General features: G+C 35.1%; 1 protein-coding gene across 1 annotated transcript in view; it reads left to right on the top strand.

Moving 5' to 3' along the window:
• Window positions 1–852: 852 nt before the first annotated feature.
• The window catches only part of LOC125855017 (uncharacterized), a 26,814-nt gene continuing 3,360 nt past the window's right edge, over window positions 853–24,306 (top strand). The window contains exons 1-15 of the mRNA XM_049534645.1: window positions 853–1,102; window positions 7,004–7,073; window positions 7,316–7,909; window positions 8,011–8,202; window positions 8,308–8,421; window positions 10,689–10,747; window positions 10,995–11,061; window positions 11,205–11,256; window positions 11,381–11,473; window positions 11,661–11,744; window positions 11,858–12,282; window positions 19,165–19,226; window positions 19,948–20,017; window positions 21,440–21,520; window positions 21,626–21,727. Of these exons, the coding sequence (XP_049390602.1) occupies window positions 1,047–1,102; window positions 7,004–7,073; window positions 7,316–7,909; window positions 8,011–8,202; window positions 8,308–8,421; window positions 10,689–10,747; window positions 10,995–11,061; window positions 11,205–11,256; window positions 11,381–11,473; window positions 11,661–11,744; window positions 11,858–12,282; window positions 19,165–19,226; window positions 19,948–20,017; window positions 21,440–21,520; window positions 21,626–21,727 (2,121 nt within the window). The 5' untranslated portion in view covers window positions 853–1,046. The remainder of the gene's footprint in view (window positions 1,103–7,003; window positions 7,074–7,315; window positions 7,910–8,010; window positions 8,203–8,307; window positions 8,422–10,688; window positions 10,748–10,994; window positions 11,062–11,204; window positions 11,257–11,380; window positions 11,474–11,660; window positions 11,745–11,857; window positions 12,283–19,164; window positions 19,227–19,947; window positions 20,018–21,439; window positions 21,521–21,625; window positions 21,728–24,306) is intronic.

The following is a 24,306-nucleotide window of genomic DNA, read 5'->3' as shown; positions in this document are numbered from 1 at the left end:
AAGAGAATGATATTTGAGGAGTTAAATTGCTCGGGAGAAAAGTCACGTGCATAACTTACTGCTCTGTTAAAAAACTCATGGTAGTTAGGATGAAGACTGAAAATGTATCACTATATTAAAGAATCAAGATTATTAATACTCCATTAAAAAGAAATAGGACTATTTTGAGTCTAAGCTCAAAAATAATGAACTAGTTTAAGCCTTTTCTCGATTAATTACATCAAATATAACTATTTTGTCCGAATTTAACCATTTTGAATAATTTTGTAAAGTTGATGAGAAAAGTGGTAAACAAATATTACAAGCTGTCAGGAATAATTTTCCCTATTTAAAAAAGGATAACAATAAGGACAAACTTATTTGAAAAATATAAATGTAAACTATTTATTTAAAAAGTAAAAAAAAAGAGAGTAGATTTGACCTTTTGGGAATATAGGTAAAATGTTGGGTGTGAGGATAGAACTACATTTAATTGACTATAAGATCTCATCATTAAAAATAGGCCTTTTGAAGTGTTTACTCCTTTATCTCAATTTATACGATACTTTCTATTTTTTAAGAATCAAATAAATTAAGTTGATAGAGAATTTGCATATAAATTTTTTAATTTTTAAAAAATGAAATTTATAAACTATGTAAAAAGTACTATAAATCACAATAATTAACAATTCAAACTACTTGAAATATATATATAAAAAGTTTACATTTATAAATAAATTGATATGAATGTCGAAATAAAAAAAAATGCCACAGAACGCCATTAAGCAATCACCTTTTTACATGTCATCATAACGTGACGGTAATCTCGCAATTCCCATGTGACATGCCTTCTCTTCTGGACCCTACCCCGGTTGAGTACATTGCTACTCACTGAACCAACAACCAGTCCTGCACAGTCGAGAAGTGTAATAATGGAAGACCAAGTCTCCAAATTCTAATCAGAAATTGGAGACCCTTTTCTTGATTTGTCTTTCTGTTGCTGAAATTCTGCGATATTTGAGAAAAAATCGTTTGAACAATTCTTTGGTTGATTGTTTCCACCGACAATGGAGGCAGAAACAGCGGTTTTGAATCCACCCACCATCTCTTTTGACAACAAGAGGTAACTCTATAAATCTCTCTTCCCTTCCACTTGATTCCATTTTCTTGATTCAGCTCGATCCATGATCGATGCTGTTTCGATTAACATCAAATTTTTCTTTCTGATCTTTCTCTGATTATTAACTCAAAAGTTTGTATTGGTGACTGAGACTGAAATGTAAATTCTAAGCTTAAAATAACAAATTTGATGAAAATGTTGATGTTCTAATTTGTGTTAACAATCTCTAGAATGTAAAAGGTAAAATGTCAACAAGTAATTAAATTTTTCTTAATGAAGAAAGTAACATGCTTATCACTAGACTGCAACAGTTCAATTAAAATGGGGAAAGAAAAGAAAAGAAGAGAAGAACAGTTGTTGTTCATTTTGCCTTCTGGGTCGAGCTTGTTGCACCGGGCTTGCCTAGTGCGGGTTACCTCTCCTGTGTGATTTGCGAGCTATTGCATAGGAGCGGTGGTTTTTACCTGTGCGTACCCAAAGGGTGGCGGCGGCTGCGCATTTCCCTTTTCATCCCCCCCAAAAAACAGTGGTTGTTCATATGTTATGATTGAGTAAGTTTGGATTATGTCACATGAGACAATGTTTTGATAATTATGTGAGAGTATCGATTTTTGACCTATTACTGATTATGCTATAAACAAAAGTGAATTTAAAATCGATCATCTGACAACGGCTATTCTTTGTTCTGTGGGGCAATTAATGTTTAACAGGCTTTGGCTGTCATATTTCAGTTAATGATATGGTCAGTCTTGATGAAAATGAAGATAACGTATCCTATTTTCTACTCTTTGATATAGTACCAAACAGGGACAAGAGAGACATATTGGAAAAAAAAATGAGAAATGAGTAAAAAGAAAGAAGAACGGAGAGAAACAAAACAGGAGAGGAAAGAAAGAACGGTCAGAAGGGAGAAGGGATAGAAAGAGAAATTGTGATGGGAAATCAATTAATAGAATTTTATTCAGAGAATTTCAAATAAACTACATGATGGTTCTATTTATAGGATTGTGGGTCCTAAATAATTAGAACTTTTGAAACTACTGCAACTCTATTTATTACTAAAAAGATAATATTAACTCTATTTCATTTCTAACTAATAGATTAAGTGTTGACGTACATCTTTCTCAATGACTTGGTGTTCTTTTTATAAAATTTTGACTTATCAAAAAAAGATGAAAAAGAAGGGATAAAGTGATGACCAAAAGAATGAGAGCATTGATTAGGAAGCAAATTTCAAAATCACAAAGTACCTTTGTGCATGGGAGACAAATTATAGATGCCGTTTGATTGTAAATGCCTAGATCTAAGAAGAAGTCAAAGGTGTGTGGGAGACTGGGAGTAATATGCAAGTTGCTTTTAGAAAAATCATTTGACCTTGAGTATTGCGCTTTTGTTCTAAATTCTTTGTACTTTTGCTAAATGCTCATCTAAGATGCGCTTAAACCTTGAAGCTAGGTGAAACTCAGGGCGGGGGCTTTCCCTCGCTTAGGTTGCATTTGGGTGCAGTATCAAAGTGCTGAAGTGTTTACCTCATAGCCAATTGGATCTATCTTAAAGAAAGTAGCAGTAAACAATAACTATAACTGACAAAGAGATATATTACTTGTTAAGGAAACATTATGAATGTATTTATTGGGTACTTATTAAGAAGAGGAATTAAAAAATTTAATCTCAGAAATCTCTCTTAAAAAAATTAATATAAGATAACTAGTCACTTAACCTGTATTAGAATCTTAAAGCCACATTTTCCTCTTTGTCAAATTTTCTATGGGTTTTTGAATTTAATTTATGTGTTTCTTTCTTCATATATTTAAACTAGCTGTATAGGTTTTCGGTTACTTTGCATAACATGCTGATTGACAAACACAAGCTGTAAGACCTAAGAAGCTGATAAAAGAATAACTTCTGAAGAGTAATACTGTGAGAAGAGATTTAGAACAAGAAAGAGAGAGAGAATTGTATTGAGTATATGAATCAATGAATATGTTACAGTGTAATCACCCCCATATAAGTTATTCCTTACTAACCACCTATTAGTTGACAACTTAACCACTTCTAACAGATTCTAATAACCTAACTGAAAGTATGGAAAGACTGAAATACCTCCTCTTTAATTTGGTACATAACAAATACTCCCCAAGATCCTTGACCTCAAGGATAGAAGTGAGGAAACTGTTGAAGGGAGTGAGGATGCACCTATGTACTGTCGTCAGAAGGATAGTTAAACCATTTCACCAAATGTTAAGTCACCATTCTTCCACCTTTGGGAATGGATCTAGTGTCCATTTTTAGGCTCCAAAGTCCAATATAACGCAACCATGGGAAGAGAGGGTTACATGCAGTGCAAGTGTAACAAGTTTGTCTCTAATGTGCTTCGATAAGCAACTGGATTCAAGATTAAGAGGTGAAGATCCAGGTTTTATGTGCAAACTGGACATCGAGAAGGCTTATGATTACGTTAATTGGGATTATCTCCTTAAGATTCTGAAGCGGATCGCTTTTGGAGTGAGATGATTGAATTGGATGAGTTTTTGCATCAAAACTGTTAGGTTCTCTGTTCTAGTGAATGGAGAGCCTGTGGGTTTTTTTCCTTTTGAAAGAGGGCTCAGACAAGGAGATCCTCTTTCCCCTTTCCTCTTCTTTATTGCCATGGAAGGCCTCAATAGCATGGTCAGAGTAGTAATGCAGAACAACTGGCTCAAGGGCGTCATGTTAGGCAGCAAACAAGGTGAGAATGTGAATATTTGGCAGATGACACTGAGTTTTTGTGACACTACAACATAGCAAGTCAGTTTCATAAAGATGGTTTTACTTATTTTTGAGGCCATCACTGGATGAAGTGTCAACGGGAGGAAGAGCTACTAATTTCCCATTAAAGAAGTGACTCAAATTGTGGGATTGACAGTCATCTTAGGGTGTAGAATTTTTTTTGAGAAAGTTAACTGGTATTATAAACAAAAGGAGTACACCAATAGTGTGCTCCTATATAGTTACATCAAAAGTATGAAAGGACAGCCCAAAACAAAATCTATCTCCTATATTCCTTTAAACTGTCTAGAAATAGGTTAATTTCCCCTATATCCTTAGGTACAGAATTGACCATCTTCCAACAACTTATTTGGGGAATGCCTTTGGGTAACAAACATAAGAAGTTGATATTTTGGATGGGATAATAGAGAAGACAGAAAAAATTCTCAAGGTGGAAGTCACAATATCTGTCCCTTGGGGGGTTGATTGATTTTGATAAATGTTGTCCTTAATTCTCTTCCTACTTATGTCATGTCCATGTTCCCTATTCCAGCTTTGGTGGTGAAGTAACTTGATAAATTAGAAGGGACTTTCTATGGTTTGGGAACAAAGAGGGTAAGGGCTTTCATTTGGTTATGGGAAAATGTTCAACTTAATAGGTGTCCTGGGGGCCTTTGCATCAGAAATTTGAAATTACATAACAGCTCCTATCAATGAAATGATTGTGGAGATATGCTAATGAAGACCAAGCTTTGTGAAAAGAGGTAATTAAGAGCAAATATGGACAAACTAGTCATTGGTGCACGGATGAAGTGGACACTATTATAGTGTATCAGTGTGGAGGACTATCAGGAATTTATGGCCAACCCTATACAGCCACACATGCTACAAAGTGGGAAATGGTACCAAAATCATGTTCTGAAAAGAAGCATGGAATGACCAGGAGCCCCTGATGGCCACCTTTCCTGACTTGTTTTCCATAGTGTGGAAGATACATGGATTCCACAAGGATGGAACATATGTTTCAGAAGGAATTTAGATGACTGGGAAGTGGATAGGGTAGCTAGGCTATTACAGAAAGTTGGCATTTCATGGGCACCTCCCCAACCCCTGATGCAATCAAGTGGAAGCATAACAATGATGGGAAAACTTCAGTGAATAGAGTGGATAAAATGGAAGTGTTGAGGCAACCTAGAAGCATGACAGGCCCTTGGAAAAATGGGTGGAAATGTCTGGTACCAACCAAGATCAAATGCTTCACCTGGCTGGTTATCAGAAGAGCCTTACTCATGGAGCTTTACAGATGAGGGGTTTTTAAATTGAATCAAGATGTTTCCTATGAGGCTGCACAGACAAACAGTCATCTGTTCCTACATTGCAAAGTGACTTCACCGATATGGTCCTCCTTTTTAGTCTCATAGGCCTCCTAAGCCCCCAAGATCCTGGATCTGGAGGGGGGAAGCAAGACCTAAAAGAGATGATGGAGAGCAATTCTTTCATGCATATGGAGGATATTGTGGAGGGAAAAAAATGGGAGGGTTTTGAAGATAGTTTAATCCTCCCCAGAAAATTAAGTGGAACTGTATTATGAACTTCTATTTTTGGTGAAAAGAAGCAAATGTAGAGGAAGTTAATCAGTTAGTAAGTCTTCTAAGGACTCCGTAACTAGCTTATGCCTTAGGCCACAATTGTTCATAATTGTTTGGAAGTCTATAGCATGTTCTTAATGCTGGGGAATACTATGTACCAGTTCTCAAATAATAGAACTTGTCTCACACAAGTTTTTGCAGAGAAGGGAGCCCAACTTATGCAGCAACTTCATGCAATGGAGATGCTGAAACAACAAATTACTAACTTCTCCATTGTTCTGCTACCTGACAAATATTTGGTTCGTTTCTAAATCTGTTTGAGGTACAATGGGTAATTACAAATTGTACGAAACAAGCTTCGGAGTGTAGGCAAGGAAAAATATGAGAAAGGGAATGAAAGCGACATATTGGATAGTGTCCCTTCTTACGTTCTGTGGACCATTTGGTGTGAAAGGAATCAGAGACGTTTTTGAGGGAAAAAAATGAGGAAGGAGGTTTTACAATTTATAATGTACAGATACTTACAGTTTTTTTACTTTTTGGTGTAAAATGCAAAATGTTAACGAGTTTGGCTCTTTTTTGGTCTTCATGGGACTTAAAGAGCTAGGAGGAATTTGAAATTTAAGTTTCTGCAACTTAGCACCTGCTTGGTGTTGTTTGAGTCAATATAATTCTTATCAGAAAAAAGAAAAAGTAATATCAAGTGATGACATTATCCTCATGATTGGAGAAAATTCGATATGTTGGGTGAGATTATTAATGTGATTCTCAAAAGATTTGAATTAGTAGAATGTGGTTGTTCACCTTTTCATTGAATCAGGTAATTGTGCAAACCACCATCTGAACTCTGAAGTGGATGAACAGCTTAGGCAATGAGTGGCCATGTGTTGTGTGATGCATAGGAACTTGTGCTCCAGTACCATATTGATGTTACTGAGAATTGTTAAGGAGAAATGTAAGGAGAAGAGATGAGAAATGGGAAGAAGGGAGAAGAATAGCAAGAGAAGAAAGTTACCAGTTTCAAAAAAAAAAAAGTAGCAAGAGAAGAAAGAGAGAAAGGAGAGGGGGAGAATAGTGGGGGGAGGGGGGGAATGGAGGGAGAAGGGACAGAGATAGTTGTTTTATCTATTGATAAAAATAATAAATTTTGATAACAGTTTGGGCATAAAAACCCGTATACAAAGAGGTATACCAAAGAGTGGAGACCTACAAAAAGATATGGTTCTTTACATAGACAGAAATATTAATGTAGTAAATCAATTCAACAAATATTATTCAAGTAATTTAAACAGAGAATATGAAGGTCCTATATATATGATGGAGAATTTTAAAGAAATAAGAGTTATTCAAACTACTAGAATTCCATCCCTAACAAAAAAGAATTAAGACCAAGTAAAATTTTATATCTAAAATAAGACTAGTAAAAGAGGATAATTAATATCAAGAAAAGCATATCATCACATCACTACATTAAACATGTTTTCCCTGGGAACTTCTACTTGTAAAGATTTTTGTTTCCATAAACTGTTGCTTGAATTTTTTCACTAATAGGTTTTAGTGTTAACAGGGATGCTTATGGATTCGCAGTACGGCCTCAGCATGTACAAAGATACCGTGAATATGTTAATATCTATAAGGTACTTTTTTTTTGTCATCATTTCTGTTTTACTAGTTAATATCCTGTTCATTCTTTTTGAGAATTAGACAGGAGAGCCCTCCCGGGCGGCGGTGAGGGGGGGGGAGACTAAAATCGATAATTTCTCCATAATTAGCTGAAGTGAAGCTCCAAATATCTTCATTTTATCTTATATCACATTTCTCAGCAATCTAGCAGCAAATATTCCCTCATTATCTCACCCTGTATGCATTTATTTTTAAGGAAGAAGAGGAAGAGAGATCTGATAGGTGGAAGGATTTCTTGGAGCGTCAAGCAGAGTCTGCTGAGTTGCCCATAAATGGGATATCTGCAGACAAAAGTTCAACTAATCCTGGTGCTGAACCAATTGCTCAGGAGGTACGTTTTGATGCACAGAATGGAGAAGAAGGTCAACTTGTAAGCACAATAGAGAAGGATGATACATTGATCTCTGTAGAGAGGAAAATTTGTCAGGCTAAAAAATGGACGGAAATTAGACCGTCTCTATGTGCTGTTGAGGATATGATGAGCACTCGTGTAAAAAAGAAAGTAAACTTAGTCAAACAGGAGCAAGGTTCTGGTCTGCGGAAGCCCCTTCCTGCAATTGAAGAGTCTAGACCCATGAAAGGAGTATCAGAAGAGGACTCAGAAGATGAGTTTTATGATATGGAAAGATCAGAATCTTTGGACAAATCTGAATTAGATTCCATGCAAGACATCCCTTTAAATGATACTGTTAGCCATTTGGCTTATTCTAGTCAAGAGTCTTTGCCTCCTTGGAAAGAAGAATTGGAGTGTCTTGTTCAGGGTGGTGTACCCATGGATCTCAGGGGAGAGGTACATATAATCTTTTGAAATTTCCTTATGATCGTGTTCTTTAAAGTAGTATGAGTTCATGCACTATCTTTATTCACGTAAGCTTAATATTGGAATATCAGGTTTGGCAAGCCTTTGTGGGCGTGAGGGTACGCAGAACGGAGACCTATTATCAAGATTTGCTTGCGTTAGGCACTGGATCTGGTAATAATACAGAGCGTAATAGTGTGGAATCTGAAGACTCTGGAAATTCTGTTAATCCAAGCATGGACTCTGTATGTATACCTGAGAAATGGAGAGGGCAGATTGAGAAGGTCATTGAATGTGCTATATGTCAACTATTCTTTTGAGTAACTTTTGTTATGTTACTGCTGGTTTGTCTATTTTGGGTTCAATCTTATCTTGCTGTTTTATTGCAGGATCTACCACGGACATTTCCTGGACATCCTGCTCTAGACGAAGATGGAAGAAATGCTTTAAGGCGTTTACTTACAGCCTATGCTCGACACAATCCCTCAGTCGGCTATTGTCAGGTATTCTGTTAGCATAATGCTGTTATATTTGCTCGTCTTTTTCTTCCCTCGGTGTTTTGAAAATTGCAGGGAAGATAGTCATGCTTGTTAAGATCCTTGAAATTCTATTTGACCATGAGGCCAGAAGAAAATTGGGTTACCACCATTACAAGTTTGCTGTTGATTCAGTTTTGGCATTTATTTTACCATAAGCAAGACTCTGTGTTTGGAGGAAGAAAAATAAATTAATACTAATAGTCCTTATTTAACTATCTTTTTGATAAGGTAAGGTAATTTTACATTTTCAAAAAAGATTAGGTAAGGTAATAATTACGCAAGTACCAAGGAGGTACCAAAAACAGTAAAAAAGCAGGACAGATTGATAAGGTCCTGTGTAGCCAGAGATTCAAATAGATACTGTATCTAATGTGCTAGTTACAATTTTTTCCTTCAACCAAAACTCTAATTTTGGGATACAACTGAATTTGACATATAGAAAAGAATCCTTTCTTCCTTCAAAACAGCCACACTGTCTCTGCGTTATAGATAGGGATACATCTTGTATTGCCTCTTCTTCACATGTTGTGCCTGCCAACCACATAATAAATGTCATTTTCCAATAGAACCCCACATACATCCAAGAGAAAACCCCAGACCTCCCAAGTTTGATAGCAATGCAAAAGTCAATAATCTACTGTTTCAGAGGAATTCTCACAAGAAAGCATCTACTGCATAGGTGTAAACCTCTCTTCTGAAGTCTTCTCGAGTTAAACATGCACTATGTGCTTCTAGTCAACTAAAACATGCCACCTTAGGTGGTGCTTTGGTCTTCCAAAGCATCTTCCATGGACAAAGCTTATCAAACACACCAGAGTCTCCCTGCAGCATTTTGTAATAATTACTCTTAAACGATTTATTTCCAGATGATACAATTATATAGCTGGTGAAGTTTGTGATAATGCACTTGTGTATCCTGTGTCTTTACTTGCTATTTTCTTAATTAATTTTTTTAGATTAAGTCAATAATTTTATTAAAGGGGAACTCCTTGTATTCAAGTAGTATACCAAAAGATAGTATTCTATTTCACAAAAAGTAACCAAATCATCCATATAATTAGGAACCTCATAGATGCACCAAAAAGAAGCTAGAGTCACGAGGATACTCCTCACTTGTACAAACTCTTTCTTAAAAGCACTTTTTAACTTTTCCAAACACCTCCAAAACTAAAAAAATGCCTAAAAGCCAAAAGTATCTAAAAATAACCTAATCCAAAAACCCCCTTACATAGATGTAACCTGATTCAGAACAACATAATGAGGACCAAATATTAGAAAATAAAACATGGATATAATTTTTTAAAAATTCCTGGATGAGTAGGGAAGGATGAAAAAAATAAAGAGCTAAACTTTGTGAAGTTGGAAAATTGGAAAAATGGAAAATTTTTTGAAAATCAGAAAAAGGAAGTGATCATATGCGAGTTCTCATTACCACTTTCATGCTTAAGCCCTTGGGGCTTAAGTTCAAGTGGCAAAGGTTGAGGGACCTGTGACCTAGGTCACATGTTCAAGCCTTGTGCAATGTGAAGAACTTAACTTGGTATTTATGTGGAAAAGGGTAGAAAGCAGATCCATTATCTTTGAGGATTGAATGCTGCGGGTGGTCCTAACTCCTAATTAAGGCTTGGTCCTCCAGACGGATTTCTCGGTCATAAAAAAAAAAAAAATTACCACATGCATGTTTAGATTTCTTCTTGTTCTCCTCTCCTTTCATGGGTATCTGGGTTGTTGAGCTCTAAATTTGATCTTTCTAAGCGTCAATCCCCATTGACAGCTTTCTAAAGTTCCCTTTGTCTCACAGGTTGATAAAGGGTAATTTTACTTGCATAAATATTGACAAGGATAAGAAATATATTATAATAATTGTTGATGAATTACTATGATTTGGATTCAAATTTATTGTTTGAATATTTGCATTCTTGAAATAAGTGAAAGATGTAGAATATTATCATCTATTTAAGTATGTCCAACATTGTTCTCAGATTGTTCTAAGGGGTGCTGTTGACATGGTGTTATTGCTCCTCTCTGTGTAAATGCCCAGCATCTCATTCTAGATTTTATTATTAAACTCTATTTTCTTCTGAAAAATATTGTAGACAATGTGTTATAGTTTTATTTCGTGAAACATTGATTCTTTACCTATCTAAGAATTATCCAAACAATTATTTTCCTTAAGTGGATTAATAGTCCTTTGGCATTGATCAAACTGCATCTTTGGTCTAAAAATGCAGGCCATGAATTTTTTTGCTGGTCTATTATTGCTTCTAATGCCGGAGGAAAATGCGTTTTGGTATGTTTCTTAACTTTGTTTACATCTTATATTCCAGATGGATATGTCTTAGTTTATATATGTAGATGAAATTGCTTCTACTCACAGTTCACAATTCAGAGAGCATTGGCGTTCTTTAGCAGATCATACTTGCAGAGTTATTTGTTATGTAGATGTAACATGAGTTTCTGCTTTTGTCACTTTGGGCTCATTGGAATCAAGATGTTGCCGAAACTTATAGGACTTTTTTTAATAATAAAACTTACAGGACTTTGATGGGGATTTTAGATGATTACTTTGATGGATACTACTCAGAAGAGATGCTAGAGTCTCAGGTAAAAGAAAGTTTTGGTTTTTGCTTGCTATAACTTGGTGCTACCTCTTCATGCTCCTTTCATTACTTTGGTATGTTTCAATTGCATATCAGAAGTATGAACATATCAAACAAGGTTTTATTTGCTTGATCATCTCTTGTCAGGTTGACCAACTTGTTCTTGAGGAGTTGGTGCGAGAAAAATTTCCAAAGTTGGGTATGTCTTTTTCTTTGACTTCCTTTTGTAAAGCACCTTTCTTCAGATTATCTGTCCGTGCCATTGGTAGTTATTATTATTATTATTGTTAACTTTTGGTGTCTTCACAAATGCTTCATTGCAGTTAATCATCTGGATTACCTGGGAGTGCAGGTAGCATGGGTTACAGGACCATGGTTCCTCTCCATATTTATGAACATGCTTCCGTGGGAAAGTGGTTGGTTTCTCTCTCTCATGAAAAATTTAAGCTGTATGGTGGCTGAGAATGCAGATCTAACCAAGTGTTAAGTTGTCATTATGCTTAATTTAGGTCACTGTGCTCGGAATCTTCTTATTCACATTTCACGCCTTGTTCATCTTACTGTTTGTTGACTCCCTTTCTTATTAATTTTCCTTGGTTTTAGTTCTTAGAGTATGGGATGTTCTTCTGTTTGAAGGAAATCGTGTGATGTTATTTTGTTCAGCGCTTGCTTTGATGGAATTATATGGTAATCTTTCGAGTTTACAACAATTGATAAATTGTTAGTTCTTTTATTCCTTGCAGCTTTAATCTATATTCATATTTTGGTTGCACAAAAGTGATTTGTTTGGTCTTGTCCAGGACCCGCATTAGTTACCACAAAAGATGCTGGGGATGCAGTCACTCTGCTGCAGTCACTTACTGGCTCGACATTCGATAGCAGTCAACTTGTTCTGACTGCCTGCATGGGCTATCAAAATGTTAATGAAGCTAGATTAGAAGTACTAAGAAATAAGCATCGACCAGCCGTGAAAGCTGCACTGGAAGAGAGGTCTATAGGGCTTCGAGTTCTGAGGAACCCTCAGGGTCTAGTATCTAAACTATACAGTTTTAAGCATGATTCTGGATCTGCAATTTTAGGAGCCACTAAAACAGATCAAAAGGCTGATACAGAGACAAATAGTGATGTATCTCAGACAGATAGTGCATCTGCTAATATGGATGAACTTTACATGGGCCTGAATGGGAGTGTGGAAATAGATTCTGTTCCAGATCTTCAAGAGCAGGTAGCTTTTTGGTCATATATCCCCTAAATTATTAAATATGTCAGTCTGTCCTTTGAACTTACATGCCTCTCCTGATCAACTTCTAATAAACATGTGTTACACTACTCTATCATCTTGTCAAACTTTTAAAACAAGCACTTCAGAATTGATCCACGCAATTTATGGAAGTTACTGAAATTGGTATGGAAATCTTTTTGGAAGTGAAAGCTTGAAATGTTCATTCATCAAGTTAAGCATTGTGGTTGTAAGATACTACACTCTTAAAGTAACTGTGTCTGCTTCAGGGTACCACCTAGAAGATGCTTACAGAATAGTCAGAAGTGTACCAGATAGTGAGGTTGTCCTTGTTATGTCCTTGTGGCAGGAACTTTATTTTATGATACCATTCATAATTAACATATTGGGAATTGAGGACCAGGCCTAGAAACAAATTGGAAAATGGCTTTAGTTACTGGAGTTGAAATGGAGAAGTGCTACCTGGTTGTTATGTGATAGAAGGATGTCTACGAAAGTTTATTTTAAAAAAAACAGATTCTACTAAAATGACAGGTAAGTTAAATAGAGCAACTATGTCTGGCAATGATATATGCTAGTGAATGTTGGACAGCTAAAGTCCTACATATCCACAAGATGAGTGTTGGATGCAGATGCTAAGATGGATGTGTGGTCCTACCAGATTAGTTAAGATTTAAAATGACCATGTTCACTAGAAGGTACAAATAACATACAATGAGGATAAAGTGCGAGAAAGTTGCTTGAGATGGTTTGGACATGTTCTAGGTCGACCTACCGATGCACCGTTTTGTAGGTGCGGAACTATGGTAAGTGAAGGTGTTTAAAATGGATGGGGTAGACCTAAAATCAGATGGAAAGAAGTTTTCTCGAAAGATAGACAATTCTTGCTATATATGTAGACTTAGCTATTGTTAGGACAAAATGGAAGAAAAAGACCCACACAGATGATAGCTACTAGTTGAGGATATGTTTCAGACTTGTTAGAGAACTTCTATTTTTCTTATATATATATATATACACACACACACTAGACATTGGAGTCCGTGTCAACACTGGCCTAATATATGTTACTCACTTTGTCTCATTTTATATGACACAAATGAAATTTCGAGAGTCAATCAATTTTTTTTTATGATTTGTAAATATTTTAAGTTATTAATTATTGTGATTTATAGTACTTTTACATATATTTCAGATAATATATGTTAATCCTTTTTTCCTAATATATGTGGCACTGATAGAATTTTGAGAGTCAACCAAATCTTTTATGTCTTTCAAATATTTTTAGTTGTCAACTATTATGATTTGTAATACCTTTTACGTCATTTTCAAATAAGATATGTTACTCCCACTATCTTAATTTATGTGACACTAATAAAATTTCAAGAGGCAACTGAATTTTTATGTCATTTAAATTTTTAAGTTGTTAATTATTGTGATTTATAATACTGTTTAGTCATTTCAAATGATATATGTTACTTCCTCTGTCCTAATTTATGGGGCACTTGATAGAATTTCGAAAGTCAATTGGATTTTTTATATATCTTTTAAATATTTTTAGTTGTTAGTTGTTGTGATTTATAGTATTTTTTACTTAATTTTCAAATATATACAAACTGAAAAAGAAAATAAGACAAACAAATTAAAATGAAAAAGTACAAAATGACCAAATCGCCCCTGTTTAGAAAGCAGGCATGTTTAAAGGGTTTAGGTTAAGCAGGAACAATACAGAGGATTTGGTTCGGTGATGCAATGCAAGAAGCAAGCGTGGAAGTGAGGCTTGATACTTAGGCTATCCCCAAGAGAGATAGTTTCAAGTATCTTGGGTCTATAATCCAGGGAGTGGAGATATCAACGATGATATCACACATTGTATTGGTGCGGCTTGGATGAATGAGGCGTGCATTCGGAGTCTTGTGTGATAGAAAAGTACCACCAAAACTTAAAGATAAGTTTTTAGACTGGTTGTTAGACCGACATTGTTGTAAGAAGCAGAGTGCTGGCTAGTCAAGAACTCCTATGTTCAGAAGATGCATATCACGAAAATGAAGTTGTTGAGGTGGATTGTGGCATACAAGAAGCGATAAGAATAGGATTGAGGATGTTCGGGATAAGATGAGAGTGACCTCTGTGGTGGACAAGATGAAGGAGGCGAGATTGAGATGGTTTGGACATATGAAGAGATGTGCAAACACCCAAGTGAGGAGGTGTGAGAGGTTAGTTATAGTAGGTACGAGGAGAGGTAGAGGTAGGCCAAAAAAGTATTGGAGAGAATTGATTAGATAGGACATGACACTACTTCAGATTATTGAGGATATGACCTTAGATAGGAGGGTGTGGAGGATGCGTATTAAGGTAGAAGGTTAGTAAATGATGGAGTGTTGTCTTGTTTTCCGAGGATTAGGCTTATTGGTGTTTGTCATTGTACTAGTTGTATTGTTGTAGATCTTGCTTTTGATATTCAACATTGTTTGTTATTTATTGTGTTTCGATTATTGCACTATTTTGTTGTTCTTGTTCCTTTATTGTAGGATTTGCACTCTTCCCTTGTTAGTTGCTGTGTTTTCTTATTTTTTGTACTTGGATGCTATATGCTTGAGCGAGGGTCTTTCGAAAACAACCTCTCTACCTCCACGAGGTAGTAGTAAAGTTTGCGTACACTCTACCCTCCTCAGACCCCATTTGTGGGATTCCACTGTGTATGATGATGACGATGATATAATATAGAGAGAGATAAATAACCAAGAACTCGATAGAAATAACATATTAAGCAAATCTTTCAATTCTTAAATTTTAAAGTAATATGCCAGGTACTAGAAATAGATAGTCAATAATCCTCAGAAGTCATAACATGTTAAACAAATGCAAGACCAAATCACAAATGGAGCAACATCCTATCTTCAAACTCTTACGGTGTCATCACGTTATTATTTTGGTCATCAAAGGCTTCTTCAACTAGAGTTCTACTTGAACTTGTAGTTGCTCTTTCTCGCTCCTTGAAGTACTCTCCCTAAAACCATAAATATTCTTCTCAGCACAACTTGTCATAGCAACATGACCATAAGTGAGATCTTCTCCTTCATAAACTTCTTGATCTTCATGATCTTGAGGAGCAACAATTAACTATTCATTTACTTCATCAGTAATGTCCAAACAAATTGGATCAATGGTATTGTGAGTTTTGTAACGACGGCATCAATGTTCTGTTATATTTAACAAACACTAGATCATTGACACGCTTTAGCTCAAGCCTATTCCTCTTTTTAGTATGAATCTGCACATGAGTTGTAGAAAGTAATAAATAGGATTACTTAGGACAATTGAGATACAATTTAAGTAAGTAATAATGTAATGTAGCTTCTCATATGTTCATACACACTTTCTTTCGCATCCGGATGAGCTACAAGATAAACTTTAAACTCTAATAGCAAATTGTTGCAATTTGGAACTTCATGACCAAATAGCATCCATCAATCAACATTAAAAAAATTATTTTTAAAGTTAATTACTGATAGTCCGAATGTCCGAATCCATTCCAAATAGTCCATCCGCTTTCATGTACACACCAAGCTCCTCCCCTATTTTGTCTTGCAAACCTACATGTGGGACCAACCTCTCAACACATGCATGATATCTTGGGCAGCCCACACTTCTTTATCTAGAGTCCTCTTATCATGATTTATATAAAAGAGTCCAGGGTTCAAGTTATGCCTTGATGCATGTATAGGTTAATGAAGTTGATCCTTCCACCTTTTATCAATGATTTCAAAAAGTTTCTCATATTTCCTCACATCTTTATCAAAAAACTTTTTTATATTTTTTTGGGCCTATCGATGGATTCAAAAATGTACCCCATTGGTGGGTTTTTCTCCACATCAACCAAACGAAGTACAGTAATCAAAAGGACCATCAACTTTAAGGCCTGAACAGTGTGATTCCAAAATATGGAGAAATAATAGATCTCACAACTTCTTTCCCATAGCTTCCTTTGCATAGTTACTCTTAGGGGTGGCAATTGGGCGGGTTGGGTTAAATTTGGGCGGGTCAAAATGGGTCAAAACCCAACCCAACCCAAATTTGTTTGGGCCAAAATGGGTTGGGTCAAAACGGGTTAGATAACGGGTCATAACCCAACCCACCCAATTTTTACCAAGTTTTAATAGCTTTATTTGTTATTTTATAAGCTTTTAGTACCTACTAAATTATTATTTTTCTTTATTATAACTATATATAACATATAAAATAAAAATAAAAAAGATTTTTAAAAATATTTTGACAAGATTTCTCAAAAATCAATTTGGGGTTACATATCAACCCAATTTTTAATGGGTTGAAATGAGCTAACAAATGGGCGGTCAATAACCAACCCAAACCTAAATGGGTTGAGTTGGGTTGGGCTTGATTTTGCCACCCCTCATTCCATTCAGGTTCTCAAGTTTTTCTTTTGTAAGTAGAAACTTTGCATAGTCAAGAAAGCTGTTGCAAATCTCGTCTTGGCCAGTTTCTCCAAATTTCTTTGTTTTGTGTATCTCCCCATCATGTTCAACAACAGTGACCTCTGAGTAATGTAAAAATGTATCTTAATAGCCTTGGCAAAATCTGTAGAATTCTTCTTTAATAGTTAGTATAAAACGTGAAGGTTAAGAAAAAACTAGAACCACTTGTTCACCTGTAGATATGGGGCTATCTTGAAAATGTCGCCAAGTATCAAGTTGATATAATGTGTAGAACATGGAGACCAAAAAACGTGTGGGAACACTTCCTTCAACATGTCACCCACTTTAACATTCTCACTTGCATTATTGATAACAACTTGTACAATATTTTCCTTCCCAATTTCAATATAATCTTCTCAAATAAGTTGAACATTTTAGTGGAATCGGTAGATAAGTCACTAGCATCATGGGATTCAACAAACACACCACCTTGTGGAAAATTTCACCAAAACATTTTCCCATTTTTGCCATCAACTTATCCATCATAATGGAACATCCGGAAAGTTTTCCATTGCACTTTATGCTCCTCAACAGTCTTGTTTATCTTCTCCACCTCTTTTTTAAATGAGGAACTCTTACTTCGTGATAGGTGAGAGGTTTCATTCCTGGGCCATATTGGCCTACAACCTCAATGAATTCACCAAAACTCTCTATGTAGTTGATACAATTGAAAGGGAAGCCTGCATCATACATCCACCTTGCAAAAGCAGCTACAACACACTCCCTTAAAATCTTTTTGGCAGAATCTTAATGAATAACTCCACCTTTTCTCTTTTCATTTGGCTTTTTCTAGAAATAAAGATTAAAAGGACCTTTAATATTGCTAGCGATGGATGATCCACTTCCACTAGTTGAAGATTTTGAGGAAAGCCCCATGGACATATCATTGCCTTCTTCAACGCCATTATCATCCATTTGATCATCTTCATCAACAAGATTAACCATAGAAGCTCCATGACTCATTTGAGTTTTTAACTCATTTTTTCTAGCAAGATACTCTCTCATTTCTTCTTTAACAAAATCCGGAACTTTTGGACGTACTTTGACATTTTTATAACCACCAATTAGATGTTTCTTGTGACAAAATATTCCACTGTTCTATTTCACATGACAAAAGACACATTGGACTTTTCAGTACTGCCCATTGGAGTTCCATACGCCCAAGCTGGATCTCTTTTTTGGCTTTGATGCATTGAAAAAAAATAGAATTTAGTACAATCACAAAAAACAGAACAGTGAAAACAGAGACAGAACAGCGAAAAACTTTACAAAACAGAGGAAAAAATGCATAACATAGACAAAAAACAGGCAGAATAGAGAAAGAAAATACAAAGCAAAGTAAACAATTGCAAAACAGACAAAAAACCAGAAAAGTCGCAGAGTGCAAGTTGAATTAAAAACCTAGTAATGCAGTCACAGGCTCACAATAGAGAATTAGAGAAAAGAAGAAGAGAAGGAGAGAAGAAGAAGAAGAAGAAGAAGAAGAAGAAGAAGAAGAGGAAGATGCTTGGTTAGAAGTCGCGTAAGTGTTTTTACAAAATTTTAAAATAAAACCCCAGTTAAGCTGTCAACCTTGCTTAGGCAAGTTTTTCTCACTTTTACTACTCTCGCCTTTTCACCCAAGCCTCGCTTCAGGGAAGAAAAGCGCAAGAGCAGTGCCTCGCTTTCAATAACACTGCTCGTGGCTGAACTGAAGGTGCGCAATTGCTGGTTTAGTAGTTGAACCTTCTGGACAATTAGGGAAGAAAAAGAGCAAGTGAAGGAAAAAAAGAGTCCTTGGGTTTGTTATTGGAGGGGTAGGCTATGGGCTGTTTGTTGAATAAGGGAAATGATTTCATAGTTTGTATTTGTGAGCATAGATTGTGGAGAAAGGCCATAAATAGGATCTTGTCAAAGATTTAAAAAAAGGACTATGCCTCAATCCCAAACAAGTTGAGGTCAGCTATATGAATCGTCAGACCATGTTTCCTCATTTAGGCTCAACTCATCTTGTCATAGATAATTGTTAAACAATAACAAGGAAATTTTTCAGAAATGTGAAATTAGGGAGAGCTGGATGAGATAGATGGTTTGGTTTTTAAAGAAAAGATGCTGTCTACAGTGTACTAAAGCCATCAAAGTTCTGAACTGCCAGACTCTTATTTCACTCTCTCTCTCTCTCTCTCTCTATATATATATATATATATATATATATATGGGTAACATATCTCTCTTATAATGAGTCAACATCATCTCTCTAGGGTATGCAATATCAAAAATAAAAGCAGATCCTCAGTGTATTCTGATTCATGCGCACAATTTTAACTACAGTGGTGTACCTTATTCTGGTGTATCTTCACTTTGCATATTTTAAAGTATGACTTTAATGCAGGTGGGTTGGCTGAAGGTTGAATTGTGCAAGTTGTTGGAGGAGAAACGATCTGCTGAACTTAGGTGCGTACATTTTAGTCTTCATGTTATTCTGTGCATATTTACTTTTGTCATAGTTGCTCACTGTAAATTGTAGCTTCTTCATACATTCTTGTCCTTATGAATATAATGATTTGTAACATGTTATTGATGTCATGTAGAATCTGAAACTTTTATGCTACTAGAAGGTGTGAGAAATCAGATTTTCTACTTCTAGTGCATGTGAATCATCTTTTTGTGGGTTAATTTTAGGAGGCCGAGAAAAATCACAAATTTGAGACCATGTTCGATGTTTCCCAGCCGATGCCACTTTTGTAATCTGCTACCTTTAGAGTAACCAAGTAGGAACAAAAGGAGAAGTTTTGATGCCTCAACTCTCTGTTCTGTTCTGTTATCTCAGAGAATGACGGTAGTATCTGACAGAACAAGCATCTTTGGCAGCCTAAGGTCACTAAAGGAATTGGAAAATTCCTATTCAAATTGAAGTAGTCGGTATAACTTGTTTTAAAATTAAAAAAAGAACTTTGATGCTTAGAGTTTGGAAGTTAATCTCTCCCTTTAGAGAGTGATCTATCAAACTTGTAATTCAATGAAGTATGGGTATTTCTCCATTTTCACTATATTTCTGTATAAACTTTTCTGACGAACTCTATACCTATTCGTGGGTGTCTGAAACGAAGAAGTAAATAATTTTGAAAATGAGAATAGTTATGTCCTTTTCATGTACATTTTTTCCTGTCTGCAGAGCGGAGGAGTTAGAAACAGCATTGATGGAGATGGTAAAGCAGGATAACAGACGGCAGTTGAGCGCAAGGGTACTTAAGGGTCTTTCATATGATTGAATTAAATAACTTTTGTTTGAGTAGGAAATCATATCCCCAATTTCATCACTCACATCCCTGGGTGACAAAAGACAGTGAAACCCCCCAGTTTCCTGTGCATTTTTCCCAGCATGGTTGTGTTCTTTCTATAAGCCTGTGAATGGGTTTGGTCAAAGTGAAGCCCTCTACTTATCTGGTTGCTTGTGTATATTTCATCTCTGTACTCTCTGTACTCTCCATTAGACCATTACAGATATATTGCTCCTAAGCATTATGAAAATCTTTAATGCATCCTTTCCATTCATACCTAAGTTTGCTTTCTTGGATAGTACCGTGGATAAGTAGAGGGTAAAGATGCCTGGGCATTTGAGGCAATGGAACACTATTAGACTGTCTCAACCATAAGAAAGTACCTCAAAAACCCAGGACAGCATTTAAAATTTCCTTTTATCTCTTCCTCTCTGGGGTTTGCTTGATAATAATTATCTGGTTCAAATATATTTTCCATATGATTCACAAGTTTCCTCAATGTGTGCCACCTCTTCACATCTTTTTCTTTATGGATGAAAAGGGCTTCCAAAACTTTTTATATGGTTGGCACAACTTTCTTTCCCAAAACTTCATTGATAAGTTCCACATATATTAAGCATAATGGTTCTCAAGTTCGGATAAACGAGGAGGATTGCGGTAGGTTAATGACTAGTATTAAAACTATGTTCGTCCAGTGACTGAGTCAACTAAAGTTTTGAACTATGGAGAAAGTTCCATGAAGTGCGGATGTGAAGATGGATATACTATATTGTATATAGGATTAGAATTACATCCACCAGAAGGTGCAAGTTGCATACATAGAGATTAAAATGAATCTTGTAATACTGAAGTTGCTTGATTGTAAGAGCCTGCACACTTCCAATCATGAAATTCGGAGTCTGAATCACCAAAGGGGGAAGTGGAAAGAATCTTAAATCTCTTAGAATTATAGTGGACTTAGTTAAGTGCATAACACAAAGGAAGCAAAGAATCTAACATTGGTAATACCAATTAGTTGTGGTCACTAGTAATCTGACTATCTGAGTAGGGATAATTGATAAATGGAAGATCTTGAACCCTACTTGCTTTAAAATAACAAATTATTTTTTTTTTTTTTTGAAATTGGTAACTTTAAAATAACAAATTATTTAGTGCTAGAATGAAAGAAATTTAAGCCTGAATAAAGCTTAATGAATCAAAAAGGATTCATACTGACCTCAACTAATTTAGTATTGGAGCTTAGTTGATTTCTTTCCTTCATGTTTAGCTTTTTTTTGTAATACCGCAGAGATAATTGCTTTTGAGTTGTTTCTTCTTTTTCTTTTGCTTATTTGAAGATTAAATCTCATAATGACAATTGCACACTGGCATATTCTTACTGTTCAGGTTGAACAATTAGAACAAGAGGTTGCTGAGATTAGACAGGTCCTTGCTGATAAGCAAGAGCAAGAGAATGTCATGCTTCAGGTGATAATTCTCATTAAATATTTGATGATAACATACCTGAATATTATCTAATATGTTCGTCCTTGCTCGCTATGGCGATTTATGTGAATGAATTTTTCTATATAGGTTCTCATGAGGGTGGAGCAAGAACAAAGGGTAACAGAAGATGCTCGTAGGTTCGCTGAACAAGAGGCAGCAGCTCAAAGATATGCCTCTCAGATGCTACAGGTCTTTCTACTCTTTGAAATTCTTAATGAAACATTTCAACTTCTAATTCCTTTTCTTCGACAAGAGAGGGTTGCTCAAGTGGTAAGCGCCCTCCACTTCCAACCTTGAAGTTGTGGGTTCGAGTCACCAAGGGAGAAAAATGGGAAGGTGTAAAAAAAATCCCTTCACTTTTTATTCCAAGAAATTAGTAAACTAGGTCAAACTTTTTGTGCTTATTTGTATTCATTGTTAATGCAATGGCATTTCTCCTTTTTTCCGAAAAAGGGTTAAAAATGTCCTTGAACGTGTGAAATTGAACAAAAAATGCTTTATGTTAATAGTTTGGTCCAAATATGCCTCTGCCGTTAATAGTTTGATCCAAGAAAATGCCCCTCATTGATAATTTGGCCCACAGATGTCCCTATTTTTACTTTTGGATAAAAAAATGTCTTTCCTAATAAACATATTGTTTCTTTTCTTTTTAAACCCATTTTTTCCTAATAAAATATTATTTTAAAGAACCCTTTTCTTATTTCTTTTCTTTTAAAATCTCTTTAGCTAATAAAAAAGTGGGAAGAGATTTTTTTTCTTATTAATCTTGTTTTATTAATTTTTTTTCCCCTCAAATGGATCTTGTTTTATTAATTAAATTAGAATAACCTCATGTAATTTTTTAACTAATTATATAGACCATAACATAAGATCATAGTAACCTCATCATTAATTTTCGTTTAGATAATGATAAAATTCTCTTTCTTGATAAAATAAAAATATTTTATTTCTTAATCTTTTCCGAATTGAAGTAGGATAAACATTTGTCAATATATTCCTTGGTTTTACCGTTAAAATGAAAAAAGAAAAGTCAACAATAACTCCATAGATGATATTTTGTGATTTGAAGCAATGTAATATTTTGTGTTTTATGGCATTATTATTGTTGTATCTTAACTTAAAAACCAAAGATTATATTAACAAATGTTTATCCTTCTTCAATTTGGAAATTAAGAAATAAAAGTATTTTCTATTTTATTTGAAGAAATAGTTTATTGTTATTTAAATGAAAGTTAATGATGAGTTACTAAGATCTTATAATATATATATGGAAATTAATGATGGGTTACAATATTTTTATTAGGAAAAGAATGTGTTGAAAAGTAAAAGAAATAATATGTTAATTAAGAAAATGTCATTTTTGACCCAAAAATAATAATAGGGGATTTTTTTGGACCAAACTAGAAACAAAGTGGCATTTCTATTCAATTTCACATAGTTTAAGGGCCTTTTTGACCCTTTTCCCTTTTTTTAACAAGTGACTTTCTCCTAAAAAAAAAATTGTGTTTCAACATTCATATCAGTGCACAGTGGATAATATATCATATTTTGGCTCTATAGTAACAACCTTTTGTTCTCAATATTATGCCAAGTCATGTCCCAGAATCATCTAGACATACATGCACAATTGTTTTATTCATCTGTTCATTCCTGATAAATTCTGTTGTTATCTTGTCTTGTTTACTTCTCCTTGTTCAAGTTAACATGTTGGTGTCCATTATATGCTTCGGCCGAAGTTGTTTGCACTTAATGGATGTCTACAATTGAATGATTCAAACTTCACATCACTAAATTTTTTTGTTCCTTTTAAGATTTAAAACACTAAATAAATATGATCATTCAGATCTTGAGCAATGCCTTCAAATTATTAAGAGGGTACTAAAAATTTATGAAGATAACCTTTCAGCACCACTTTGTCCACAACCACCACCATCACAACTACCACTACCAACTACCACTATCAACCACCTCTACAAACCACATCGGTTGTCACTACCACATTAACCACTTCCATGATCATAACTATGACCACAATCAACCACCACCAAGATTGGCAATATCATCACCACCACTACCAATTACTACCACTAACCACCCCGCCACCGCCACCAACTACTACTACCAACCACCTCCACCACCACTATTGCCAACCACCAACATCGTCAACCACTCCATCATCCACCACGAACCACTATCATCATCCACCAGGACCACCACCACCAACTGATACCACCACCCACCTCCACCATCATAACCAATACCATCACAAGAACCACCCCCAAATACCACTGCCAAGCATCATCTTACAACCAAATAATTTGTGAATAAACTATTAAATCATTTTATTTGAATTTTATATTTAATAAATTTTTAAATTAAAATAAATTATAAACGTTCAAATCTTGAGAAAACAAATAGTTATTTATTTAGTATTCTGATCCAAATTCAACATTGTAATAATCAGATTTAGATATCTTAATTTTTTTTTTTTAAAAATGACCCCTTAGGGTGTGTTTGGTATGAAGGCTAATGTTTTCCTAGAAAATGTTTTCTTGGAAAACAAGTTGATTTTTGACTTATTTTCTCATGTTTGGTTGGTGAGTAGAAAATATTTTCCGAAAAAGATTTTTAGTGTTTGATTTATGAATGAAAAATGTTTTTGAAAAATTTCTTTTATTTTTACTAGAGTAGAAAATAATTGTTGAAATTGAAAATATTTTTTAAAAACAAACTTAATTTTTTTTTGGGGTGGGGGCTGGTAGGGGGTG

The sequence above is a fragment of the Solanum stenotomum genome, chromosome 2, assembly GCF_019186545.1.
Source record: "Solanum stenotomum isolate F172 chromosome 2, ASM1918654v1, whole genome shotgun sequence".
Lineage (NCBI taxonomy): Eukaryota > Viridiplantae > Streptophyta > Magnoliopsida > Solanales > Solanaceae > Solanum > Solanum stenotomum.
The sequence above is the reverse complement of the archived record's forward strand: the minus strand, read 5'-3'. Positions and strand labels throughout refer to the sequence as shown.